General features: G+C 37.0%; 1 protein-coding gene across 1 annotated transcript; it reads left to right on the top strand.

Moving 5' to 3' along the window:
• Nucleotides 1-2,086: 2,086 nt before the first annotated feature.
• LOC108549247 (probable cytochrome P450 6a14) lies at nt 2,087-7,551 on the top strand. The gene is made up of 5 exons (XM_017902542.1): nt 2,087-2,547; nt 3,161-3,683; nt 5,378-5,599; nt 5,991-6,242; nt 7,025-7,551. Exons 1-5 carry the CDS (start codon nt 2,209-2,211, stop codon nt 7,195-7,197), a joined length of 1,509 nt encoding a protein of 502 aa, XP_017758031.1. The 5' UTR covers nt 2,087-2,208; the 3' UTR covers nt 7,198-7,551.
• The last annotated feature ends 3,682 nt before the right edge of the window (nt 7,552-11,233 follow it).

An 11,233-nucleotide genomic window follows, 5' to 3' on the forward strand; every position in this document is an offset into this window, starting at 1 on the left:
GAGGCTTCCAACGTGTGCGGACCACGTGGAGCCCTCAGGCCTATTGTCAGCCAAGTCTTAAGAGCCGTCGCCTAATTTCGTTAAATTAGGGATTTCCAGGATTCTCGTGTTCCGCGACACGAGAAGTCAAAAGAAAAAAGGTACAGCAGTCAAACATGCTGAAGGCATGGAGCGGGAAGTTCCGATGCCGAATTGTTCGACCCTAAGACCTGGCTGTTGGAAGACCGTAACGGGTCTTCTTTGTTCCACGACGGAACATTAATGACTTTGTAAACGAGACTGTATCGTGTGTTTTTATATATACATACACAATGATATCGAAATCGAAACTTCATTCTTAACGATAAATATTCTTCCTCGTTAGAGAATACTCGCAGACACAAAAGCTATCCTGCTCGTGAGAATTCAATTGCCGACTCCTCAACATAGCTGAGTTTATTTCGAACATACTTTAACTCGAGTATAAACGTATCCAAAACGGAAACTGCATTCTTAACGAGGATCTTGACCTGGAAAGCTCGCCTAACTGGAACGTGTTGGCTCATTTCTAATCCAGGGAACCATCGAAAAAGCGGTCACGTCGGTATCGAATTCCGGCGTTCCTTGGCCGGTATCTCCGGGTAAAGAAGCCATTTCTAGGAAGTTTCCAAGTTCTTTCGCAACAAGTGCCGCGAATTCTTCGACTTCGCGGAAATCACGGACCCCGATACCGATTCTTAATGGACACCGCTTATATTCAACGTGTTCGCTGGTCGCTTTTAAAAGAAAAGGGTGGGCGTGAGATAGAGACAAGAAATCAAAGAACATGCATCTTGGAATGACTTAGACGCAAAGTCGTCCTTTGATAATTTCCTGCAATATTTGCTGGAAGCTGTCCTTTGATAGTACGCCACGACATCGAGTGTACAGGGACTCGCTTATGATGGAGATTCTGATAGGCGTCATTTGAATAATTTCTAATTTAACGTTTATAACATTTGTCGAAGGTATTACCAATTGCTTTACGTAAATAAGATAAAGTATAAGCCTATGCACATGCAGCTATTGCGATATTTCGAGGTGGGACTAAACCTTTGCACTCGAGAGGCACCTCTCAGTCGCCATTTAATCACATTCCAAAGATCGATGTTAATTAATATAATAAATCTAAAATTACTCAACGATGCGTGGAATGTGAAGGTAAAATAATTCCATGTCTTAATTTGCATACGATTTCCTATTTACCGTTCTAAAAATATCCTCCACTTTATGGCAGAAAGTCTTCGAATCACTATTTTCCTGTGACGAAGAAATTGCCGAGTGCAAAGGGCTAAAAACGTCCCACCGTGCATTATGGCGCGTCAAAAAGGTGGGACATTTTTAATCTCAGCGTGCACCAAAGAGTTAATTGACGTTGAGAAAGAATCTTTGTGCTACTGTTATATTTGCCCCATGAAACTCTGCATTTATCCTGCTAAAAATATTTTTATATTAGAAATAAGAGAGATGTTTATAAATACATCCAAGGTAAATAGAAATACCTTGGGTATATAATAGGGATATCATACTATTGTCACTTTATCAAATTTGTTGAAGCTACGAATAAAGGAAGACGAAACTCGAAAAATCGAATAGTTTGAATGAAATCGACCGAGAACGTGGAATTTGAACGAAGATCTGCCTACTCGATTTCTCCTGAATCATTAGGTTTCTCTCGAACCGTTCGGTCCAAATTTCGAATTACTAGGACAGACTAACAATTTCGACACGCCCGATAAGAATCAGACGTTTATCACCGTCCAAATATCACAGTGTGAATAAGTTTTCACTGTTTTCCTTCCGACAGCGCGTATCGCAGCTCGGATAACCGACGTCCACCATGGCGCAAGGTGATAGTTCCAGACGCGCCGCATAGAGAGCGCTGGGGTTGCCAGCATGCAGTATAAACAAATCAACGGTATATTTACGCTCGGAGAAACGTTCCTAGATAATCGACCGACAAATTACGGCAATTGCGTGTTGGTAAGAGATTATGTGAACTCGCAAGTCATGCTGACAGAGCAGTATTCTTCGGAGATATCGAGAAATAAATAAGTGTGGAAACTAGGCTCGCCGTGAACACATACATTGCTGCTGTTCTCTCGGTTCTGTTCGGAAGCAAAGATTCACGTTCGTGAACATTGTCTAGGAAGACAAGTTTGAAGCTTAATAGCCATCGAGTTATACACGATGACTTGGCCAGTGATCGAGACAGTTGGATTAGCAGTTACTTTATTGGTCCTGCTGTATTATTACTCGAAATCGAAATTAGAGTATTGGCATAAACGAGGCATCAAAGGACCAAAGCCGTTACCTTTTGTTGGCAACTTCAAGGATGTATATCTGGGAAAAGCCTGCGTAAACGAATGTTTCGAGAAAGCGTACTACAAGTTTAGAGATGAGCCAGTGGTTGGACTGTACGTTGGACACAAGCCATTGCTGTTACTGAGGGATCCGGATATTATTAAGACTGTTCTCATTAAAGATTTCCCAGTATTTGTTGACAGGACGTTCCACTCTCTGCCATCGGTATGTAATATTGTACTGTGCATACGTAACAATCGTGTATTATTATTTTGATCACATCAACGTGATATTTGCAACTGATCCACGTAACATGGGGAATTTATAGTAACGTTAAAAATGGTACCTGAGATTTTACCTTCTACAATGTTGTATATTTTGAGGCGTGAAGATAAGTAAATCCGCCATTTTTCTTTTATTTTTGCACGATTAACCACGAATCTTTGCTACCAATTTGTGAGTAAATGGATAAACTAATAAGAAGATTTATTTAACGCAATAACAGCACAATTGTTTCGTGATAAACTATATTATTGCTTCTACTATCTAATAAACCTAGAATAGATAATAAACGAATATGTCGATAAGTGTTTCCTCCAAACCAATTTGTTTAGTAGTTATAAGCACTTGTGCCACACAACCATGCTGTGCCAATACTTTTATCCCGCACTGTACATAAATCTTAGAGAAATCTTTGCGTTCATACAAGATTCATATGCAATAATAGAAATTAGATGACGAAGGAATTTGTTTTCCGTGTTCTTAACATTTTATTCTGCCTACGTTAAATCGCGTAGAGTCCTAAGGATTCCTAAAAACATCCTTGCGTATTTCACAGGTGGAGCCACTATCGGAGCATCTCTTCCTACTGGAAGCATCAAAATGGAGGCCCCTAAGAGCCAGACTTTCGCCCGTTTTCACCTCCGGCAAGCTGAAGGAGATGTTTCACTTGCTGGTAGAGTGCGCGGACCACTTTGAAACGTATCTGGACAACTTAGTGAAGAAGGGCGAGTTCATCGAGTGCCGTGACATCGCTGCGAAATACACCACCGACGTGATCGGTTCCTGCGCCTTTGGCATCGAGATGAACTCATTGGCTCCTGAAGACAGCGAGTTCCGTCGGATGGGCAAGATGGTCTTCCAAACGAGCTTCAAATCGATGATGAGGGACAGACTGAGGGATTTCCCGTGGTTGTACAAGATCTTTGGACCATTCACTATCGATCGACAGGTCGACGATTTTTTCACGAGGATCACCAAGGAGTCTATAGACTACAGGATCAAGAACAACGTGCGTAGATGCGATTTTGTGGACACTCTGGTGGACCTAAAGGAACATCCGGAGAAACTTGGACAGGAATGTAAGATATTTTTGAATTCCTTTTTCCTGGGTTTGGGGCTCCAAGTGGAGCTTGTAGCGTCCTACGGTATCGAATCTCTTCGATTTCCAAGAACGCTTATCACGCGCCAAATTAATATTGCGTGACTAGTTGTGATAATAAGGATCCAGAATGTGTGTAGTCAAAAGAGAGTGTTTATTTAGAGAAAAGCGTAGAATAGTTATAACGTAGACGTTGAACGGAGTACCGTTTCGAACACGCGTTTGTATGTGTAATTGAGATGTTTTAAGGATCGGTGCCGAAGACGAACTGACTTCTCGATTTTGCTCTATGTCCTGTCTCGTCGTGTTCGGTCCGGTGTTTTCTCTAGTTTAGTTCTGATTGGGTAAAATAGATGTTGGTGATGGAAAGGTAAAGAGTTTTAATTGGACAGAGGGTGTGACATAAGGACCTTTGGCTAAGGAGTAGGAAACTGTCAAGGAGCCGATTTCTGATGGTCAATGACGTGATTTATAAGTGCCGTCCGCCGTCGCTTGTTGGGTCTGTCACAAGTGGGTCCCATCTGTCGCGTCTGGTACTAGTAAAATTCCTAATTTTGCGTTACCTTTATAAGCTTAATCCGCTAGAACGGTGTTGAGGCACATCGAACCTCCGGAATTGCAGTCGCGGTATAAAATATAAAATAAACCGTTAGGTCTGCTTAAGGGTAAGCCTTAATTATAAAATCATATTCTAAACACGCTCTCCGGGACGGAACAGAGCTATTTTGGAGTCTTTTGAGAAGAAAAAAGTGAGGTTATGCCTATAAAGTGTTTCGAAACTATAGTTCATTCGACTCTGCTAGTGTTATTACAGAGTCTGTAATATTGGAAAATAAAGGAAGGAAAGTTACTGTGAAAATTGTAGAAATAGATTCACACATACGTATGATGTTTTCTTTCCTCGAAATGAATTCAGTTAATTTATTATCAGTAATGAAGAAATAATATTTTATTTGAATTGAAAAGAATTTTTTATTTAACACTAGAACTACCAGCACAGTGAAAATAACTGGTCCCAGAATTTTCCTTTTTGCAATCACCGAACACATACACCTGCTTTAAAAATAAAAATGGTATCAACTCATAGAACTCAAAGAACTGCAATCAATATATTCACTCGTATTCATCGAAATTACTATAATCTGTGCACATTATAGTTAGGTACCCATTAAAGATCGGTAGTTCTAGTGTTAAAATTATGTATGCAAATTTGGTTCAGCTTTAATTGTAAGTTAAGTGACTCACTATAAGATTATAATTTTATAAGATCCATTCATTACATATTACATATATATTTTATTACATATATTTTATTTACATTATTACATATATATGTAATAATTAAAATCGAGATATAATGTATAGTGTAATACAAATTTAATTGAAAGTAATCAACAACACAGAAATTTTCGAATTTTTTCTTCTTTCCTTGAGTTTAAGGCTCCACGTGGAGATTTTTTAGTGGTTTGTTGGAAAGAAAAAGGCGAAGTCATGACTGCATAATGTTTCGAAACTATAGTACTTTGGACTCAATTAATGTAACTGCAAAGTCGCTACTAATGAGAGATAACGGAGGAAAAATTACTATGATAAATCGATTAGGACCGACAAAGTGTTTTTACTGTGAGATAAGACAATTTTATATCCATTAGATACATAACGCTGTGTACGCAGTTGCAGACGATACGTTCTTAGCGGCGCAGGCCTTCGTTTTCTTTGCTGCTGGATTTGAAACGTCATCACTGACGATTGGCCATTTATTAATCGAGCTTGCGAAAAGCCCATCGATTCAGGAGAGAGTTCGAGCAGAAGTTTTGGAAGTTCTGGCAAAACACAATGGCGTGATCACGTATGACAGTATAAAGGAAATGAAATATTTGGATGCATGTTTCCAAGGTATAATATACACAATATTTAGAGAGTATACTGTCATATAATAAACAGTATCAATTATAAATCTAATAAGTATTATAGAAGAGATGATATTGTTTAAAAATTTCGAATTAATTAAAATTATAAATAAGGTTTAAAAGTGATTTTAAATATCAATGTGATTTTAATTGAAATATCGTATGCACATTAATAGCATTTCCGTTAATATGTTAAATAATTTTTCAATTTTCAATTCAAAATATAAGAGAAATAGCAAGTTACTTTTCGATACGGTTTCTAAAATATTCAGTTATCATTCTATACGAATGACAACCCACTATAGTGATTAATACGTATGTAATTAAATAGGTCAAATATATTGAAATATCGATGAGTTCTAATTTTTCTTTTATAGAAACTTTGAGAAAGGATCCACTGTTGATGTGGCTATCGAGAAAAGCTTTACGGGATTACACGTTCCCCGGAACAAAAATTAGCATAGAGAAGGGCCAACAAGTCTACTTGCCGGTTCGCGGGATTCAAAGAGATCCGGAAATTTATCCAGACCCGGATAAGTTTGATCCTGAGAGATTCACCAATGAGCAAGCCAAAACCAGACATCCTATGTTCTACTTGCCATTTGGGGATGGACCCAGAAATTGCATAGGTATAGCATGCTTTTCCCTCACTACCTTATATATATATTATTTTTATTAATATCGTTATCATTATTATTATTGCAATTTTATATAATGCAATAAATAATAATAATACAATAGTAATAATGAAATACAATAATTATAATGCAATAGTAATAATAAAATAGAATTATTTAAAATAATAATATAATTAATATTGAAAAATTGCATTGGTACTGCATGCTATTCCCTTACTACGTTATATATATATATTATTTTTATTAATATTGTTACTACTATTATTATTGCAATTTTATGTAATGCAATAAATAATAATAATACAAATAGTAATAATGAAATACAATAATTAGGATGCAATAGTAATAATAAATATAATATAATATAATTATTATTAAGAAATTGCATTGATACTACATGCTATTCTACCTCTCTCTCTATATATATAAACAATATATATATATGTAACACAGTAGTAATGTAAATTATTTCTTATATTCTCATTATTTTGTATAACATAATAAATAATAATTGTAATATAATAATAACGTTATTACAATAATTGCTTTAATTATTATATTATAGTTATTATGTCATGAAATAGCTTCTAATATTAAGTAATATAATTTTTCAATAATTATTTACATATATATTTACATAATGAAATAAGGTTATGCATATATTACGTGTATACTAATTTATATAAATTATTTATAAAAACTGTATATTACTAATGATAACTACATTATGCACTTCATATTCGTGAAATAATTTGGAATAATTTTTCATTCAGGTGCAAGATTTGCAAGATATCAATCAAAGGTGGCACTCATCACTGTCTTATCGAAATTCAGAATCGAGGAATGCGAGAAAACCTTTAAAGAATATGACATAGACAAGAAGTCATTGTTCTTCCTGCAGCCAACACACGGATTGTACGTGAAGATGACTAGGCTCGAGGCATAAAAATCCTTATGTTTTACTTATTTGTAATGAAACTGGCGATATAATGAAAATAGTGAAAACGATGGTATTTTACTTATCTGTCTCTGACTTGGCATTATGCAACATATCATTAGCTACCAATGTTTGTTAAAACGGGTTTTCACGTGGTATAGTTTTAATTGACAGCAGAATTCATACATACATGAATATTATTATACGATTATATTAGGTTTGCAGATTTTAACGCATACAACTGTCTTGTGCACACTGAGATCTATGTAATGCTTGAAATGACAGTAATTATTTATTTATGGAATAGTTTACTATACCTGATCAATCCTACAGGGTCATGAAAATAAATGTAGTTTCTGCATATTTATACCTTCTTTCATCAATAATACACAATGCAGTTGAATATTAACCCTTTGCACTATTAACATCTTGCCCTAGGATTTAAGTTCCGATAGCGTGTACCATAATCAACGGCCCTGACGATCCCACGTCGAGTAATCTCGTCTAAACACGACGAAGAATAACACTTAATTGAGATAGAAAGACACAGATAAAAATTTCCCACGAGCATGATAGCTATTATTTACACAGGCCCTATCTACGAATTACGTCACTCACCCGTGACACTCATGTTTGACCAGATATCCTTACCACGAGTCTCACACGATATTCTAGGCTAAGGAATGGATTCTGTGCTTTTAGATTTCATTTTGATAATTCCCTATAAATATAGGTATTTTGTTTTAAATGTTCCTCCATTCTTAAAGGAATGATTCATTGATTGAATGCACTTTAAACAAATTTGTGTTATTTATTACGTTGACAATAACATTGGAACTTTGCAGAGATGCGATGTTCACAGAATTTCTAGATTAGACTGAATGAAACTGAAGTTGCTGAAGTTACATTCGACAAAATGTAATAAAACCCGAAACGAACGAACAATCCCACTTATGGGATTCTAACGGGGTTCACTAATGTAACGACGCAACAGTCAGCACTGGCCGAATATTCTCTAAACGTAAAACACTCTAACGACGCTATTAAAAGAACTACCTCAATGACTATCTCAAATGTCTCAATGATCAACTCTCTCAACTATCAACTGTCTCGCTATCTTCCAGAGCGGGCCCTTTTGAGCCCGTCTGGATGGCAAGGACTTCCCCCGAAGGAGGTGAAAACTCCCCCCACGTAACGCTCTGGGGTGGAAAGGATTCCTCCTCCAGGTTAGGCTCTTCGAAGGGTCACCCACGCGGGGACCCTTCCCGAGAGGTGCCCGCGGGCGCGTTACCCCCCAGTTTACAATGGGGAAAACCGGGTGTATATCATCAATAGATCGTCCTCAATTGGCGACGATTAATGACGAACTAAATTTCTTGAGGAACGTGGTGTTTATAGTGGACTGTATTTTATGTAGTAGTTTCGGATAACTCTTCTGAACTCTTCGAATGTTATTTGCTGACTGACTGGTACTGACCTAACTAACTTGTGCGATGCACGATCTTTCGGAGCCCATGGTTTCCAAAGGGAAATCGGTTTTCCCATTGGTGGTTGACAGGACCGAGGGTGGGCCCTCGGTCCGCGAATCAGATGCCCCCAAAGAAGGGAGGACCGTCTTCCGCGACCAGGTCTGCCGGTGGAGGAAGCCTCTCCCTCAAAGGGGGTTGCTGGTGGGCCACCCGCACATTCGTGATCCTTCCTGAAGGACCCGTTACTTTATGGCTCCAAAAGTCGCGACATCACACATGGCCTGGTCCCTTTCTTTGCAGGCCTATTGTCAGCCAAATCCCAAGTGCTGTTGCCTGCTTTCTAACATTAATGGCTAAAGAATGCCTCGTGTCAGGTGACCCGCGGGAAATAAAGAATTGTTTGAAATGCATTGAAAATGAAGATAGAAAGGACACGGATTAATTCGAGGGTCTGTAGGCCTTAGTCGTCCTGGGCAGCAGCGCGTGCACGACCGGGGTATGAGTCCTGTAGCCGGACATTGCATATGGGTCTACGGTCAGACCCCATGAGATGATTAATTTCTTCCCCATGTGGCAGGGGCCTGCGTGACCGGCTACAGGGCCTCGCTAGGGACCCTCGGCTTGATTTTGGGTGTTTCGTTGGTTCGTCGATCGCTCTCGTTCTCGAGTAAGTCATGGCAGGGTCTACGGTGGTTGGGTGGGCTAGGTTCAGATCGGGAGGATGCCAAGGCACGAAGTTGTCTTGTACACGGAAGTACGTCTCGTAGGCTAGTCGGTCTTTCGAATGATCGCGAATTCGATCGGGCGCGATCGCGATTTTTAACTTGCTCGCGTGTTTGATATTTCATTCCCTGTTTTTATGGGAACTTGAAAATATCTTAGCGTTGCGATAGTAGAGTTTTATTATACCGAATCGAAATCCCCTTTGTAAGACTCGAAATAAAATAATATGTCAATAGCTTCGCTTTAACTTCTTTCGCTCCAAGTTAGATTAGGGTACCTTTGATACTGATAGCATCAGTAGGTTACGCCACTAGGGCGCATGTCTGGGTCTCGATGCGTAGCCACCTCCACGTGGTGAGACCTGGTAATTGGTATCGTTTTCGAAAGAATAATCTTTTTAAAACGATACCAAGCTAAGAGCTACGCACAAAGTTTAAGATATTTCCTACCTTTTGTAAATTTTCGATGTTTCAGTTAAACATTTGACGATTTCTGGACCTGCGAGAGGTAAGTGGATGGAATTCTTGGCGATGACGTCATTCAAATACAGTTATAGTTCATAAAAATGTATAAATAACCCAATTTGTTATTAATAATAAATTGTTCATAGCGTAAATTTATAATACAAGTCGAAAAATTACTAAATTATAGGTTATTACTAGTATATACAACGTATTTGCGTGAAAATGTATCTATAATTAGCAAAAAGTTAATAAATAACTACATTTATTGTTAATAACAAATATTTTGCAACATATATTAACGATAAAAGTAAAAAAAGTTAATATTTTATTAGCTACTACTTAAACAAACAACGTATTTGCGTGAAAATGTATCTATAATTAGCAAAAAGTTAATAAATAACTACATTTATTGTTAATAACAAATATTTTGCAACATATATTAACGATAAAAGTAAAAAAAGTTAATATTTTATTAGCTACTACTTAAACAAACAACGTATTTGCGTTAAAATATATTCGTAACTTACAAAAAGCTAATAAATTAATAAATTTATTGGTAATAGCAAATTAAAATTGTTGATAACAAATAGTTTGTAACGTATATTAACGATAAAAGTCAAAAAAGTTAATAAATTATTAGTTATTACAGCGGAAATGTAACTTTTAAAGGAATCGGTAAAGTTCGGAAATTTTCGCCGACCTTCGGCCGGCCGCCGCTATATAAGGGGCCCACGCGAAGGCTCGAGCCAGTTGTCGATCCGACTTCGGAGGGTCCGCGTTAATATTTTTTTTTCAGGTACTAATTATTTTTTGTTTCAGCTTTTAATTATCTTTCTTCTTTCAGATTCTATTTCTTTTATTCTAGACTTCATTGTTTGTGCATTCGAATATTTTGTACAATATTCGAATGCTTCGTCGTTGGTTTATTTGTATATCATCGTTGGCTTGATCAATGGCTATTCAATGGCCATTGTCTACTCTCTTGAATAATTTAATAATAATTCCTTCTTTCAGGTACTAATTATTTTTTCTTTCAGGTTTTAATTATCTTTCTTCTTATCTATTTCATTTATTCTAGTTTTCATTGTTTTTGCATTCGAGTACTTTGTACAATATTCGAATGCGTCGTCGTTGGTTTATTTGTATATCATCGTTGGCTAAATCAATGGCTATTCAGTGGCCATTATCTACTCTCTTAAATAATTTAACTATAATTTTTTCTTTCAGGTTCTAATTATTTTTCTTCTTCCAGATTTTATTTCTTTCATTCTATTTGTCTATTTGTTTCAGCATTCGAGTATTTCGTATAATATTCGAATGCTTCGTCGTTGGTTTACTTATGTCTCATCGTTGGCTAAATCTTTCCTTTCACAAATTTTACGACTTCCG

Source organism: Eufriesea mexicana, unplaced genomic scaffold (genome assembly GCF_001483705.2).
Source record: "Eufriesea mexicana isolate 0111107269 unplaced genomic scaffold, ASM148370v2 scaffold1844, whole genome shotgun sequence".
In the NCBI taxonomy this organism is placed as follows: domain Eukaryota; kingdom Metazoa; phylum Arthropoda; class Insecta; order Hymenoptera; family Apidae; genus Eufriesea; species Eufriesea mexicana.